This window comes from Entelurus aequoreus, linkage group LG16 (genome assembly GCF_033978785.1).
Source record: "Entelurus aequoreus isolate RoL-2023_Sb linkage group LG16, RoL_Eaeq_v1.1, whole genome shotgun sequence".
Taxonomy (NCBI): Eukaryota; Metazoa; Chordata; class Actinopteri; order Syngnathiformes; family Syngnathidae; genus Entelurus; species Entelurus aequoreus.
The window spans coordinates 41565926-41584360 of record NC_084746.1 but is presented as its reverse complement, the minus strand read 5'-3'; the positions used below and the strand labels follow the sequence as shown (position 1 = coordinate 41584360).

Sequence of the window (18435 nt, the reverse complement as noted above, 5' to 3'; positions counted from 1 at the left end):
AAGAGTGGGAAACTATATTTTTCTATTTAATACATTTTTTCGTGTAAAAATACATTTAAAGTCTTGGTCTACTCTTTTCAATGTTATTTTAAAAATTAACTTTAAAACTCTGCTGCAGCACAAGCCATGTGTCCTGTGCGCTAACACAAACAAACCAGCATGATCCTGCCTGACTGCTTTTCCAAAGTCCAAAGCACAGGACAAAAGGGACTTGAACTTTTTGAATAAACACTTCAAAAAGTCTTTCCTTAAAAAGCGGATCTCACCACTTGACCCGACAAGTTACTGAGGTGAAGCGGCGAGCGTGCCACCCACACGAAAGCGTTTATCTCACTCATCAGCTGTGTAATGTAAATACACACTGAATATTAGACGGTCAATTCAACTGCAGAGTGGAAACTTGAAACTCTTAAAGAACACCAGATAATATGGAAAACATATATGTATATCCAATACATTATTTTTTTAATACATTATTTTTTTCCTAAAATAAATACATTTTTCATAAATACAAACCCCAAAACCAGTGAAGTTGGCACGTTGTGTAAATCGTAAATAAAAACAGAATACAATGATTTGCAAATCCTTTTCAACTTATATTCAATTGAATAGACTGCAAAGACAAGATACTTAACGTTTTCATGCCTGCAACACGTTTCAAAAAAGCTGGCACAAGTGGCAAAAAAATACTGAGAAAATTGAGGAATGCTCATCAAACACTTATTTGGAACATCCCACAGGTGAACAGGCTAATTGGGAACAGGTGGGTGCCATGATTGGGTATAAAAGCAGCTTCCATGAAATGCTCAGTCATTCACAAACAAGGATGGGGCGAGGGTCACCACTTTGTGAACAAATGCGTGAGCAAATTGTCGAACAGTTTAAGAGCAACATTTCTCAACCAGCTATTGCAAGGAATTTAGGGATTTCACCATCTACGGTCCGTAATATCATCAAAAGGTCCAGAGAATCTGGAGAAATCACTGCACGTAAGCAGCAAGGCTGAAAACCAACATTGAATGCCTGTGACCTTCGATTCCTCAGGCTGTACCGCATCAAAAAGCGACATCAGTGTGTAAAGGATATCACCACATGGGCTCAGGAACACTTCAGAAAACCACTGTCAGTAACTACAGTTCGTCATTACATCTGTAAGTGCAAGTTAAAACTCTACTATGCATAGCGAAAGCCATTTATCAACAACACCCGGAAACGCCGCCGGCTTCACTGGGCCTGAGCTCATCTAACATGGACTGATACAAAGTGTAAAAGTGTTCTGTGGTCTGACGAGTCCACATTTCAAATTGTTTTTGGAAACTGGACGTCGTGTCCTCCGGACCAAAGAGGAAAAGAACCATCCGGATTGTTATAGGCGCAAAGTTGAAAAGCCAGCACCTGTGATGGTATGGGGGTGTATTAGTGCCCAAGGAATGGGTAACTTACACACCTGTGAAGGCACCATTAATACTGAAAGGTAATTTAGTTTCTCAGTTTGAACATTAAGTATCTTGTCTTTGCAGTCTATTCAATTGAATATAAGTTGAAAAGGATTTGCAAATCATTGTATTCGGTTTTTATTTACCAATTACACAACGTGCCAACTTCACTGGTCTTGGGTTTTGTAAATAAAAGACTTTAGTGTCATTTTGTGCGCGTGCTAATAGTGTCATATGACTCAGTGACGGGATTTCATGCTGTGATCACAAGTTCTTGTGAAAAATGCCAGAGAATCAAAAGGCAAAAGCTGTGCTGAATAATTTCACGACAACATCCCTGTGGACTCACCACACTAAGGCTTGTAAAGTGAGATCAACAGGCGGCCATGTTGGCCCTCATACCTTCCGTTACGCATATCGTGTTGCCGCATGTTCTTAATGAAGTGGATCTTCTTGAAGCCTTTTGGTCGAGGGGAACCTGACAGGGTTCGGCACCTAAAAAACAAAAAATATGCTGTTGTTTATTTTCTCAACAAACAGATGTGATTGTTGTCAAAGTAAAGTGTGTCCGACCTGCGCAGAGGTGCGTTCTCCTCAATGTCCTCTAAGGTTTCCAGTGACGAGCGCTGAGAGATGAGACGACGCCTAGAAGAAAGTATCAGAAGTAAATAAAACAATTAAAAAAACACAAATAATACAGTACATATGAATAAATAAAGAAAATAAAAAAAGAAATATAATATACATTTCATTTGATCAATAACAACAGCTTATCATAGCAATCAAATCGATTCCCATGGCGCGGGGGTCAGCAACCCGCAGCTCTAAAGCGCCGCCTTAGTGGCTCCCTGGACCTCTTTCAGAGATGTGTGAAAATGGAAAAAGATGAAGAAAAAAATACATTTTTTGTTTTGATATATTTTCTGTAGGAGGACAAACATGACAAAAACCTTCCTAATTGTTAGAAATTCCACTGTTTATATTAAACACTGATGAGAGTATTTGGCAAGCCCCGCTTTGTCCTACTGATTTCAGCGATCCTTGAACTCATCGTAGTTTGTTTATATGTACAACTTTCTCCGACGCTGCCACAGAAAGATGGGTTTTATGCCACTCCTTTTTTCTCGTGTTGTCCACCAAACATGCACAAAGGTGAGCTTTGCTGATTTTATTGTTTTGCTGGAGTGCTAATCAGGCGTATCAATCCATGACTGCAAGCTAATCGATGCTAACATGCTATTTAGGCTAGCTGTATGTACATATTGCATCATTATGCCCCGTTTGGAGGGGCGGTGTGGCGAAGTTGGTAGAGTGGCCGGGCCAGCAATCTGAGTTACTGGGGTTCAATCCCCACCTTCTACCATCCTAGTCACGTCCGTTGTGTCCTTGGGCAAGACACTTCACCCTTGCTCCTGATGGCTGCTGGTTAGCGCCTTGCATGGCAGCTCCCGCCATCAGTGTGTGAATGTGTGTGTGAATGGGTGAATGTGGAAATACTGTCAAAGCGCTTTGAGTACCTTGAAGGTAGAAAAGCGCTATACAAGTATAACCCATTTATCATTTATTATTGTTATATTTGAGCTCATTTAATTTCCTTTACTCATGTCCTCTGTGTATTTAATCTATATTTGCATGTCTCATGACACATTATCTGTATGTAATATTGGTTGCATTTCTCATAGTTGTTTGTGTGCCATGTTGTTCCAGACCACAGCAAACGTAACCTAGCTTGCAAAGATTGTAATAAATCCATTAGAAGAAGACCTGCCGTCTCCTTAAACTTGGACGCACACATCTACACCTTTGGCCAGTCATTTCCAGGAGTTACCTCATCCTGTGAGAAGCCTCCATTTTACTAATGATTTCCAATGTTGCAAAAATGTGTAGAATAAAAATTAAAATACAACATTTCTGTCAACGAAGACAGTGTTTCCCATAAACTGCCAAGATACCTGTGTCGGTGGGGGCGTGGCTATGGGCGTGGTCACTATGACATCGAGTAATTTGCATAATTTACTACACTGATATGATTTTCTCTAAAAAGGCTCAAAAAATGTATACTTACTAATTAATAATAACAGTTTTGTTTTAAACGTCCATCCATCCATCCATCCATCCTACAATATAATTACAACACTTTATGTACATATTATTCTACAGATGTGAACAATAAGTTATTCACTGAAATATATTTATTAGTTGTGGTTCTTACAAAAAATATATCTTATAAAATATAAAAGCTAAAATGTCTCTTAAAGCTCTGCCCCTTTAATTAATGCATACTAAATAATTTAACTTTAGCCTACTACTACAACCATATTATTTACCAGCAACATAAAGTGAAACAGAGGCAGATGTGTCCTGCCACAGTCAGTAACAAATAAACAGAAAACAGTAGTGGTCAAATACAAATAAGGCAACAAGAGAAGTATCTTACACTTCTCTTTTATAAAGTAAATCTGAACAGCCTTTATGGGCATCTACATCAACTATATGATTTGCCTGAGAAGGTGAACAGGACAAAAAAACAAAAAAAAACAAAAAAAAAAAAGTTTATTTTTTTATTTGTGGCGGGCCGCCACAAATAAATGAATGTGTGGGAAACACTGGAAGATTTGCGTCAGCCTTTGATGGTAGGCTAATAAAGCTAATATAGACACTTACATCATGTGTTGCCTTCATTATAACAATTATATAAGGCTTTTAATTTTTTGCGGCTACAGACAGATTTATTTCATTTTTTTTGCATTTTTGGTCCAATATGGCTCTTTCAACATTTTGGGTTTCCGACCACTGCCCTAGTGGCTGTGAGTGGAATAAAAGATGTCATCACAATCTGATTGCACGCTCGGTGATGCATGAAAAAAACCCAAAACTTTTTGGTAATGATACAAATTTGGACAGAAAAAAGATCAAACACACATAAAAACTGCCGTTAATAAGTATTTCTGGCCATAGAATAACTCCATTTACGCTATAAACACAGAATAGCTCTTAAACTGACAAATAACTCATAAAGATGACAAATTCATTGTGAAAATCATCAAAATCCAAGCCGTAAAAGACAGTAGAACACTCAAGCTGGATCCCAACCGGCTGCTAAACCAAGTTCAAGCAGGATGTCACGCTTTTAAACAAACACCTCGGCCTAGAAGAAAACATACGTAAATAAACCACAGCAATGAGTAAGCGTACGTGGGGATGAATAAACCAACTTTCAAAGATGGCAACTGCCAAAAGGACAACAAACAGAGTGTTGAACACATTTCAGCAGCATCCACTTGTCACACTTTGCTTGCATGACTCCGCTACCCGTTTAGGCTACAAACTGACAAATAAGTGTGAGGGTCCAAAGTTAGCTTGTGGCCACGTGTTCACCAACAATCTCTCCTAAAGTCAATAAGAGTGTCAATAATTAAAAAGAACACATTCTATTGTATTTTTTTTAACAATGATATTCAAATAAATGTGTGTTTGATGCTTGAACTTAAACAGTTTTAAAAGTTATTTTAGGATTCCCTAGTGCTGGAACACACCCTTTTTATGTGTGCTAGCTTTAATGCAGTAGTTCTTAACCTTGTTGGAGGTACCGAACCTCACCAGTTTCATATGCGCAATCACCGAACCCTTCTTTAGTGAAACATACATTTTTTATTTCAAATTCAAGAAAAAGTTCTGTTTTTTTTACTGGTGCACAAAATGAACCGTGCATGAACATCACCTTGTTCAAAGAAAAAAACCAACACAGTGCATGAACTCACAATTTCACATTTTTTAAAAATCGATTTTTTTATTTTTTTTTAAATTAATCAATCCAACAAAACAATACACAGCAATACCATAACAATGCAATCCAATTCCAAAACCAAACCCGACCCAGCAACACTCAGAACTGCAATAAACAGAGCAATTGAGAGGAGACACAAACACGACACAGAACAAACCAAAAGTAGTGAAACAAAAATGAATATTATCAACAACAGTATCGATATTAGCTACAATTTCAACATAGCAGTGATTAAAAATCCCTCATTGACATTATCATTAGACATTTATAAAAAAAAAAAGAACAATAGTGTCACAGTGGCTTACACTTGCATCGCATCTCATAAGCTTGACAACACACTGTGTCCAATATTTTCACAAAGATAAAATAAGTCATATTTTTGGTTCATTTAATAGTTAAAACAAATGTACATTATTGCAATCAGTTGATAAAACATTGTCCTTTACAATTATAAAAGCTTTTTACAAAAATCTACTACTCTGCTTGCATGTCAGCAGACTGGGGTAGATCCTGCTGAAATCCTATGTATTGAATGAATAGAGAATCCTTTTGAAACGGGAAGTAATCGTTTTTGAATCGAGAATCGTGTTGAATTAAAAAAAAAATCGATTTTGAATCGAATCCTTACCCCAAGAATCGATATTGAATCGAATCGTGGGACAACCAAAGATTCACAGCCCTATTGTTGTTGTTGCACTAGTGAGCCACGGATGAGGAGACGCTGCTCCGTTATTGATTGAAGTAAAGTCTGAATGTCATTAAAACAGTTAGCTCCATCTTTTGACACTTCTTCCACTCCCGTCCTTGCACGCTACACCGCTACAACAAAGATGACGGGGAGAAGACGCTGTCGAAGGTGAGCCACGTAAATAAGAGCGCCCACAAAACGGCGCATCCTGAAGCGACCGTCAGAAAGCGGCTTTAAAATGGTCTGTAAAACATCATCTATGCAACATTTTGACCAAAGAACCACCATTACATGTTATGTAGACCACAAGGAAGTGTTTTACATTTAGAAAAAAATAAAAAATAATATGACTCCTTTAATGTGCCCTATAATCCGATGCACCTTTTGTATGAAAATAGACCTGACTCGACCCGCTCATCGGCAGTGCGGTTTATAATCCAGTGCGCTCTATGGTCCAGAAATACGGTAATAACTGCAGGGCTGCAAAGCCTCACGCTTTGAGCGTGATAGTCACGCAATTTAACACTTTCTCACACCACACTTGACATTTTCATGCATATATTTCCCTACTAGAGGTGGGGGAAATAATTCATTTTTAGATGCATCACATTTCAGACACGGACGATTATAAAATCAATTAGTAAACGTCAATATTTGATGTATTTATTGTAAATAAAGTAATGCAGACAGTTGTAAAACTTGGCTGACTGCAGCGAGCCACCTCACCGAGAGACCAGCTCCTTTATTTTAGGGCACTTATGTTACACTTTTGCACAAATTCCCCATTAATTTAATACATGTGAATGGAATTAATTTAACTGTTTGTTTTTACAAATCAGACGTTTTTGCCTCCATGGCAGCAAATAAACAATCTTTCTTACAAATATCATTATCGAGCACTAGCTATATTAAATATTGTAATTAATTTTTTATATATATATATATATATATATATATATATATATATATATATATATATATATATATATATATATATATATATATATATATATATATATATATATATATATATATATATATATATATATTAAATCAGTATATATCATACTGTACATATAATATGTAAATATTACATACATATTACATTTTATATTGTTACTACGGTACATTTTAGTCTATTTTATACCTGCATTGTCCTTTCCATCCTTACACTTTCCATCCTTTGTAACTGAGCTACTGTGTGGAACAATTTCCCTTGTGAATCATTAAAGTTTGTCTAAGTCTAAGTCTAAACATGCCACACTGCACACCATAGGATATGCTAACTGCTAAGTTAAATGTAAACAAACGTGGGCGGATCGATACAAATAGTGACAATAACGATACCTATTATCAGTATATGGTCGATAATACAGTGGTTGGATTATTAACTTTCATTATCAAAATCTTTTGTTGTTTTTGTTATTGTTTACACACTCAGGAACTTATTCACTGAACACGGGGGCTTTAAATGGTAAATGGTAAATGGGTCGTACTTGTATAGCGCTTTTCTACCTTTTTAAGGAACTCAAAGCGCTTTGACACTATTTTCCACATTCACCCATTCACACACACACATATTCACACACTGATGGCGGGAGCTGCCATGCAAGGCGCTAACCAGGCCCATCAGGAGCAAGGGTGGAGTGTCTTGCTCAAGGACACAACGGACGTGACTAGGATGGTAGAAGGTGGGGATTGAACCAGTAACCCTAAGATTGCTCCCACCTTCGCCACGCCGTTCCCGTCGTTAAAGGCAAAAACCAAAACATAATCAGAGCCAATAGTAGGAAATTACTTAAATATTCAATTGATTTTGTTACATCGCCATCCTTTGTTATTGTCGGATTATAATTCAATCATTCAATGATCTTGTATCAGTATTGGTATGACATCATCATATAATTTGCATAATCGGTGTTGATGCATATGTTTTCTCGAAAAAAACGCTTAAAACATGTTATACTGTATATACAAACAAATGTATGTTGTTATTCATTAGTGTTGTATATTTTTTAAAATATATTGTTTTGCTCTATTTTTTAATCATTGCTGCTTATTGTATAATGTACTTTGTGGAGACTTTTTCAAGTTTTTAGAGACTTCTCCAATCCTTTTAATGTCTTTATCCAATTAAAACCGACTCGCAACAAACCTAGCATCTTTTTCTGGTGTTATTGGAGACTGTGCTCGTGTTAAGAGACACTTTACTTCAAGTCTGCGGCGAACGGCGAGAGCTGCAGCGAGCCTGACGCCACACATGCGTCACGCTCCTGCTCCAGCTGTACTTGCTCTCCTTGAAAGAGCGCCACTGTCCTCTTAATATTTTATATATTTCATACATTTTGTACATCAGTATGTCTACATTGCAGACATGCTGCCTCACAACATCCTGTTTCAGCAGAGCCGTTTCTGTGATCAGACTTTTTTTGGTGGCCGAATTATCGGTGCATCACTAGTCAATAGTGCGCAAATAATAGGATATCGATTCATATATTCAATATATTATTTTAATTAGTTTTCACGTAAAAAGCCAAACCGCTCCATTTTTGTTTCATCTGACCACAGAACTTTCCTCCAGAAGGTCTTATCTTTGTCCATGTGATGTCAGATGAAACAAAAATTAGACATGGTATATACCCAGCAATATGTTTGGAGGAGAAAAGGTGAGGCCTTTAATCCCAGGAGCACCATTCCCACCGTCAAGCATGGTGGTGGTAGTATTATGCTCTGGGCCTGTTTTGCTGCCAATGGAACTGGTGCTTTAAATGGGACAATGAAAAAGGAGGATTACCTCCAAATTCTTCAGGACAACCTAAAATCATCAGTTGGGTGCTCCAACAGGACAATGACCCCAAACACACGTCAAAAGTGGTAAAGGAATGGCTAAATCAGGCTACAATGAAGGTTTTAGAATGGCCTTCTCAAAGTCCTGACTCAAACGTGTGGACAATGCTGAAGAAACAAGTCCATGTCAGAAAACCAACACATTTAGCTGAACTGCACCAATTTTTTCAAGAGGAGTGGTCAAAAACTCAACCAGAAGCTTGTGGATGGCTACCAAAAGCGCCTTAATGCAGTGAAACGTGCCTAGGCGTCACTATAGACAGCGATTTTAAACTTGACAAACAAGTCAATGGCGTTTTAAAATCGTGTTTTTATCATCTTCGTCTTTTAGCAAAGGTAAAACCGTTTTTATCTTTTAACCTTTTTAAACAAGTCGTGCATGCTTTTATTTCAAGTCGCCTGAACTACTGCAATGCACTTTATGCTGGCATTAGCCAAAAAGCTCTCTCCCGGTTGCAGTTAGTCCAGAACGCAGCAGCACGACTTTTAACAGGGGCCAGGAAACGCCAGCATATAACCCCAATTCCTCAGAGTTTGCACTGGCTCCCTGTTCATTTTAGAATTGATTTTAAAACCTTGCTGTTTGTTTTTAAAGCTTTACATGGACTGGCACCTCATTATATCTCGGACCTCATCCAAATTTACAGTCCTTCGCGCGCTCTGAGGTCCGAGAGCCAGCTCCAGCTCGTGGTGTCCAAGACCAGACTTAAATCCAGGGGAGACAGGGCCTTCTCTGTGGTCGGCCCTAAGCTCTGGAACACTCTGCCCCTCCATGTTCAAACTGCTCTCACAGTGGAGTGTTTTACGTCTCGTCTTAAGACCCACTTTTATTCTTTGGCTTTTAACACTACGTGAGTTGTGTGGTCTGTTGTCCTCTGTGGTTTTTTTTTATTTTTTAAAGGCCTACTGAAACCCACTACTACCGACCACGCAGTCTGATAGTTTATATATCAATGATGAAATCTTAACATTGAAACACATGCCAGTACGGCCGGGTTAACTTATAAAGTGCAATTTTAAAATTCCCGCCACACTTCCGGTTGAAAAACTCCTTTGGATATGATTTATGCGCGTGACGTCACAAAATCCACGGAAGTGGTTGTACCCCATCGACCCGATACAAAAACCTCTTGTTTTCTTCGACAAAATTCCACAGTATTCTGGACATCTGTGTTGGTGAATCTTTTGCAATTTGTTTAATGAACAATGAAGACTGCAAAGAAGAACGTTGTAGGTGGGATCGATCGGTGTCTTAGCGGCTAAGTACAATACTTACAGCAACACAACAAGGACTACTTACTACGCCTAGCCGATGCTTGCCGCCAAACCCACGGATGAAGTCCTTCGTCGCGCCGTCGATCGCTGGAATGCAGGTGAGCACGGCTGTTGATGGGAAGATGAGGGCTGGCTGGCGTAGGTGGAGCGCTAATGTTTTTATCATAGTTCTGTGAGGTCCGGTTGCTAAGTTGCTAAATTAGCCTTAGCGTCGTTAGCAACAGCATTGTTAAGCCTTACCAGGCTGAGAATTTTTAACCGTGTAGTTACATGTACATGGTTTAATAGTATTGTTGATCTTCTGTCTATCCTTCCAGTCAGGGGTTTATTTATTTTGTTTCTATCTTCATTTGAGAACGATGCTATCACGTTAGCTCAGTAGCTAAGTGTGTCACCGATGTATTGTCTTGGAGATAAAAGTCACTTTAAATGTCCATTTCGCGTGCTCGACTCTCATTTTCAAGAGGATATAGTATCCGAGGTGGTTTAAAATACAAATCCGTGATCCACAATAGAAAAAGGAGAGAGTGTGGAATCCAATGAGCCAGCTTGTACCTAAGTTACGGTCAGAGCGAAAAAAGATACGTTCATCACTGCCTCTCAAGTCCTTCACTGTAACGTTCCTCATCTACGAATCTTTCATCCTCGCTCAAATTAATGGGGTAATCGTCGCTTTGAATCTCTCGCTCCATTGTAAACAACGGGGAATTGTGAGGAATACTAGCTCTTGTGACGTCACGCTACTTCCGGTACAGGCAAGGCTTTTTTTTATCAGCGAGCAAAAGTTGCCAACTTTATCGTCGATTTTCTCTACTAAATCCTTTCAGCAAAAATATGGCAATATCGCGAAATGATCAAGTACGACACATAGAATGGATCTGCTATTCCCGTTTCAATAAAAAAAATTCATTTCAGTAGGCCTTTAAATTAATTAATTAATTTTAATTCTAGATTTCTATTTACTGTTTTAATTGGTTTTACCCTTTAAAATCGTTTTTAATCATTTATTTTTATATTGTTTTTATATTTATTTATTTTTTGTTTTTATTCAGTAATTGGTGGAGCAAGGATATTTGAATATTGTTTTTAATATTGTTGTGCAGCACTTTGGAAACATGTTTGTTGTTTAAATGTGCTATATAAATAAATTGGATTGATTGGATTGGGACATGTAACCAAATATTAACATTGCTGTATGTATATTTTTGACCCAGAAGATTTGGTCACATTTTCAGTAGACCCATAATAAATTCATAAAAGAACCAAACTTCATGAATGTTTTTTGTGACCAACAAATATGTGCTCCAATCACTCTATCACAAAAAAAAAAAAAGTTGTAGAAATTATTGGAAACTCAAGACAGCCATGACATTATGTTCTTTACAAGTGTATGTAAACTTTTGATCGCGACTGTACATGCTGTAAGTATATAATGTAGTAACAGACACACTCATGTAATAACTCATGTAATATTTACGTATTTTGATCATTTTAAGCATACGGTGGCACATTAATTTAATTTGCCAACATCACTGATTACTACTCATTGCAGACCTCATGAGAGCCAACAAACACAATAAAACATTTATTACTGTACAATGTCTGCTGTCACTGGGACACCGACATTTTCCTGTTTAGATGAAGAATGAATCAATCCTTTCAACAACAAAAAAGGGTGGGTGGAATCGTGTGGTTTTTTTTATGTCTGTCTCGCCATTTCGGTGTCTAAATTGGATGCCAAAGTTGACCAACTTGTCAGATTATGTCCTTATCCTTTTACTATCAAGGTGAGAGGCATTATTTATGACCTAGGATAAACTTCCACGACCACCGAGGCGAGAAAGCAGCTCAGCAGCCGATGACGTCAACATAGCCACACAAGCTAGTTACTTCTCTCTGATCACAGCGCAACTCTAAATAGTTTGTCTGCGTTAGCTCTTAGAATAACAATATCACCAATACTTCAGTTTCAGTTTGTTTCAAACATGCATACGGTGCAATGTAATGCATCAGATATTTCCAGTGGTTTCATTACAGCACATCCGAAAAGAAATAGGAAGAAGCAGAGCTTATTTAATCCGACCCCCTTTTCATACCATAGCAATTTTATTTTTGGTTAACATTCAAGTCACAAAATGTAAATAGAGCATTGGCGCATTTTGGATGTTTTTTTTTTAAGGGTGTTGTGGGCGGAATAGAGGACCTCCCATTGGCTCCATAGTAAGCAGACTTTTTATTTACGAGTTAGAATGCATAAAAAAAAATTCCACATCCGTCTTTTTGTCTCTCATAAGGAGTGTGAATGATAGGCAAAAAAAAAAAAAAAAGTGTAGTTCCCCTTTTGGTTTGGCGGCTTTTATTTTGCCGTGGCTATGCACCAGGATCAATTACATGTGGGGGAAACACTGACTAACAGTCTCAATCCTTTAGTTTTGCCCTCAAAGTCCTCCTGTTTCCTGAGACTTATTCCATTAATTTGTAAACATAGACAAAAAACCCCCAAAAAGATTAAAAATAAATAAATACAAATAATAATTTCAACCTAATCATTCTATTATCGATCATAGGCTGATATCTTAAAATGTGTTTTGAGGCAATTTCAACTTTGACCGCAGCATCAATTGTAGAGTATAATGGCGCTTTTCATCATTTTCAGCAGACTGCATTGCAAAACAGTTAAACCCCCCTTCCGCTCATGTGAGATTTACCCAGGAATTTTACCCAAACTTTTTTGGAAAAATACGACACGAAAGTCACAAAACTTCTTAGAGCTCAACATGCCAATGAGAACACATTTCAACGAGTACATGAGTTCCCCTTCATGTATTTGATTGTGGCAATGTGCCACGGCAACATAATAGCCGCCACACCTTTAAAAATGAGTTTTTTTTTTTTTTTACATTAAAACAAATTAAAGTATTATATTGTATTGTAGCGTCCAGAAGAAGACAACGTCTGACGTCCTTTTTAGCTTTTATTGCCAATCCTATGCTACCAACGGGATCCGCTCTCATTTTACAGTTGGAAGGCGATTCATACGGCCACCTGAACAGTGACGAATTTGGGGCGTGCACTACCCACTTCAGCCACCAGATGGCAGTAGAGTGTTTAATATCTTAATATGGTGTTTTGAGGCAATTTCAACTTTGACAGCAGCATCAGTTGTAGAGTATAAAGGCGCTTTCCATCATTTTCAGTGGACTGCATTGCAAAACAGTTAAACCCCACTTCCGCTCACGTGAGATCCACCCAGGAATGGGGCCATATGAACCCCTTTCCTTCTATATGCACTGACTGTGACAATGCTGACACACCAACAGTTCTTGTTGTATCATCCTCTCTCTAGACCAGGGCTGTCAAACGTACAAAGAGGTTTTATCCGGCCTGCGGGATGAGTTTGCTAAGTATAAACATTTGCTGACATTTTTGAATTAAGGAAACTGCAATTCTAAATGTGTCCACTTGATGTCGCAATAGCAATTCTTTGTATCCCCTACAGCAGGAGTGTGCATGACTTCAGAGGGGGCGGAGCTATGTGCCCGGTTAAGATAGAGGACTGGGGACACAATATCTGGGCGCACATAAACATGCTGAAATAATATGTATCCACTTCTAACTTCATGTGGGATTCTTGGAATGAGTCCAAATTCACAGGTTTTGTTGTAAATGATGCTACATATGTACAGAATAAACCACATGATGCTTGTAGGAAAATGAGTAAATTACATCAATAACATCCTGTAATTGGATTTTGATACTACTATTTATTACATCTTCTGATGTAATAAATAAGAGCATTTTAAAACTCTGCCAGACTCACACCTATTTGACTGATGAACATCATTTATTCAGAAACTGTAAATCACGACAAATGAAGATAGACTACTATGAACAGCAACATGTAAGTGTAAAAAACATTATGATTTGTAGGTTTTCAGATTGTGCTTGTTCTATTTTTAAACAATCTGAAGTTTTCTTTATTTTTAAGTTATCATGACATGATTTTACCAGTCAGGACCACTTGGGAATAGATTTTCCTCTATGTGGCCCCTGAGCTAAAATGAGTTTGACACCACTTCTCTAGCCTTTTATTTTCATACTTTTTAAAAAAATTTCCTGTTAGTATCTGTTTTCTTTCTGATGTAAAGTGGTTCCATCTACACTTCTTAAACTTTACTAAGCACTTATTACCTGGTGTTGTTTCACTCTAACTTAGTTTTTAGCATGCCTGATCCTGGCTTGCTCTCAGTGTTTGTTTGGTCTTGTCCTCCAGTGATAATAATGCATAATACCTACTTCACAGACTACAAAGTGTCAGCTAGAAGGGAATCTGTTTGTGAATTAAAAAGTGTTATTGGGCAATAGCTATCACGTTCTAACAAACACTAAAAGTCTCCAACAGGTCGCCTACAAGTGAAGCACACAAGAAGTTGTTAAAAGCAGCAGCGAAGACGAGCTCTTCGTGCCAAAAGACGTTTTTCCAAGAGTGGAAACAATAACAGTGCGATGGGCCACTCATTCACAGAACAGCACGGCATTTGTTTTCTCAGCCAGTCTGACATTAACCGTCCCAAAAAACTAAACAAGTAGGTTTGATGGACTCGTGCACCCGTGCTGCAATATTCCTACAAAAAGCTTAACTGTCCAGAAAGCGACAGATGATCCTGACAAATTAAATTAAACAGAACACACAATGCCCGAAAATAACATGCCGGATTCCTTCAAGTCAGCAATAGCTGGGTTGCAATCACGTGACCTTGAGACACTTCTGGGGTTCAGCTGGAGGGCAAGAGTCCCGTTCGGCTACTGAATATTTACCAGCTTGAGTGCTAATTTGGGCGTATTTTGAAAGGTTTAGACCAGGGGTGTCAAACGTATGGCCAGAGGGTTGGATCAGGCCCGCGAACAGGTTTTATCTGGCCCGCGTGATGAGTTTGCCAAGTATAAAAATTAGCAGATTTTTTTTTTTTTGGAACGAAAGAAACTGCTGTTCTAAATGTGTCCACTGGATGTCACAATAGCAATTCTGTTAGGCAAGCAAACGGTTTATACCGGGGCCAAGCAAGAGGTACACAGTAAAGGGTGACTGTGGCTCCTCCTCCTCAACCCACATCGAACCTAAAACCTGACGTTTTATGTCTTCTGCTTCGAACACATCATTTGGCACCCTTACGCCCCCAAAATGTCTGTCAAACACGAGAAAAGTGATCTTAACCCTTTTGAATAGATTTTACTTCCGTTTCTTACGGTTTGTTAAGTTAGCACTGCATTGATACGTGTACATGACAAAGTAGGTATTTGATACCTAGAAGAGTTTACATGTTGTGTTTTTTGTTCAATCCCAGAAAGACTGTGACTTGAAGTTTAATCCTGACTTTGTAGATACACTGAGACCAAGTCTAACCGCAATAAAAGTTCACCTCCAGGCAGCTACAACCCTAAACTAACACCCTCCCCGGATTGCTAATAATCAAATGTAAACAATCAAATGCAGATACTTTTTCTTTTTCTTATGCCTTCTGATCTCTCTCTCTCTCTCTCTCTCCCTCTCTATGTCCACTACTTGATGTCCATATCCCCCCCCCCCCCCACCCCTCCACACCCCTGATTGTAAATAATGTAAATAATTCAATGTGATTATCTTGTGTGATGACTGTATTATGATGATAGTAAATATGATAGTATATATCTGTATCATGAATCAATTTAAGTGGACCCCGACTTAAACAAGTTGAAAAACTTATTCGGGTGTTACCATTTAGTGGTCAATTGTACGGAATATGTACTTCATTGTGCAACCTACTAATAAAAGTCTCAATCAATCAATCAATCAATCAATCAATCAATCAAAGGTCATTGTGCTTTTGAAGCTGCACCAATTTCCTCAGAATTTTCAACAAACTTGAAGTATTTTGTCCAGAGGATTATTAATGATTTGTACGTTTTCAGAATGTGCTTGTTCTATTTTTGGCCAAAGTAAAACAAAGAAAACAACTTGGAGTTGTCTTTATTTGTAAGTTATCATGCCATGATTTTACCATTAAAGCCCTCTTGGGAATATATTTTCCTTCATGCGGCCCCTGAGCTAAAATGAGTTTGACACCCCTGGTTTAGAGGCAACTATACAAGTCAGGTGTCATGAAAAAATACTGAAATGGGATGGAGTGGATTGATACACCCATAACAAAAAGAATGTTCTAAAGATTGAAACCATTCATCATCACCTAAGTGGCCTGTTAAAGTGACTGCAGGACGGCACATCCTTGATTTTAAGTAGAAAAGATTGGAGGCACATCATGTCTTTACATCCGGAGGGGTCCACCAATTTAGCATTAATCGGTAAATGACGTGTTTGATCTACATGAACGAGTGCCGTGCTGCTGTGATCGTGACACTAATATGAAAAAGGACAAGTTAACTTTTCGCAATTGATTTCTTGGTTCAAATATTTGGCTGCCATCTACAATTGTGTCCGCAGTTGTTTTAATGATGTGAAGTTCATATTTTGTCTCATTGTCCCTGTTGGTTTCCAACAATATTTATCAATATCAAGATACAGTATGCCGTTGCTATGGAATATGCAGCCAATGAGAGATTTATCAATCTAGTTTATTAAAACTATTAAGGATATTTTCTTGATGCTGAGCATAGCACTAATGACGCTATAGCGTTTGGCGGTGTTGTGTATAAGCAAAAACAACAACGCATGTATTCATTCTTTGTTTTGAGTTTCCTAAAGAAAAGTGTTCATATAAAAGTTATGGAGAACTTCATAAACATGCTTTTCGGACATTGACAAAGTGCTCACTTGCAAACTTGATTGCGTTTCTGACTTGGCTCCACTAGACTGAAACCAACTACTACCGACCACGCAGCCTGATAGTTTATATATCAATGATGAAATCTTAACATTGCAACACATGCCAATACGGCCGGGTTAACTTATAAAGTGCAATTTTAAATTTCCCGCGAAACTTCCGGTTGAAAACGTCTATGTATGATGACGTATGCGCGTGACGTGAATGGTTGAAATGGAAGTATTCGGACCCATTGGATCCAATACAAAAAGCTCTGTTTTCATCGCAAAATTCCACAGTATTCTGGACATCTGTGTTGGTGAATCTTTTGCAATTTGTTTAATGAACAATGCAGACTGCAAAGAAGAAAGCTGTAGGTGGGATCGGTGTATTAGCGGCGGACTACAGCAACACAACCAGGAGGACTTTGAGATAGATAGCAGACGCGCTATCCGACGCTAGCCGCCGACCGCATCTATGATCGGGTGAAGTCCTTTGTCGCTCCGTCGATCGCTGGAACGCAGGTGGGCACGGGTGTTGATGAGCAGATGAGGGCTGGCGTAGGTGGAGCGCTAATGTTTTTGTCATAGCTCTGACGAGGTCCCGTAGCTAAGTTAGCTTCAATGGCGTCGTTAGCAACAGCATTGTTAAGCTTCGCCAGGCTGGAAAGCATTAACCGTGTAGTTACATGTCCATGGTTTAATAGTATTGTTGATTTTCTGTCTATTCTTTCAGTCAGGGGTTTATTTCTTTTGTTTCTATCTGCACTTAAGCCCGATGCTATCATGTTAGCTCCGTAGCTAAAGAGCTTCGCCGATGTATTGTCGTGAAGATAAAAGTCACTGTGAATGTCCATTTCGCGTTCTCGACTCTCATTTTCAAGAGGATATAGTATCCGAGGTGGTTTAAAATACAAATCCGTGATCCACAATAGAAAAAGGAGAAAGTGTGGAATCCAATGAACCCTTGTACCTAAGTTACGGTCAGAGCGAAAAAAGATACGTCCTGCACTGCACTCTAGTCCTTCACTCTCACGTTCCTCATCCACAAATCTTTCATCCTCGCTCAAATTAATGGGGTAATCGTCGCTTTCTCGGTCCGAATCGCTCTCGCTGCTGGTGTAAACAATGGGGAAATGTGAGGATCCTTTCAACCTGTGACGTCACGCTACTTCCGGTACAGGCAAGGCTTTTTTTATCAGCGACCAAAAGTTGCGAACTTTATCGTCGATGTTCTCTACTAAATCCTTTCAGCAAAAATATGGCAATATCGCGAAATGATCAAGTATGACACATAGAATGGATCTGCTATCCCCGTTTAAATAAAAAAATTTAATTTCAGTAGGCCTTTAAAAACCTTTCTCTGTTTATTGTTGGTTTTAACAACGATTTTCACTTTATAATGGACTATTTTAGGAGCACTGAAAGTACCTTGAAGCCAAAATAGATATTGAAATAATTTCCAGAGGCGAGAACAGTCATGTGTGGCATTTTCACTCTGCTTTCAATTGACTTTCAGCGAGAATTACGCTATGTTTGACCTCCACGTGCTCGTATGCAAGGCGACAGCAACCGGACGTGACATCACATGTAACCCAGCAATTAA

At 38.5% G+C, this 18435-nt stretch overlaps 1 protein-coding gene across 2 annotated transcripts in view; it reads right to left on the bottom strand.

Annotated features, from left to right (window-relative positions):
- cables1 (Cdk5 and Abl enzyme substrate 1) overlaps positions 1 to 18435 on the bottom strand; it is a 60366-nt gene that overhangs the window by 20859 nt on the left and 21072 nt on the right. For both annotated transcript variants that reach the window (XM_062022880.1, XM_062022882.1), the window contains exons 2-3: positions 2010 to 2081; positions 1839 to 1931 (exon numbers count right to left, since the gene is read on the bottom strand). In XM_062022880.1, the coding sequence (XP_061878864.1) occupies positions 1839 to 1931; positions 2010 to 2081 (165 nt within the window). The remainder of the gene's footprint in view (positions 1 to 1838; positions 1932 to 2009; positions 2082 to 18435) is intronic.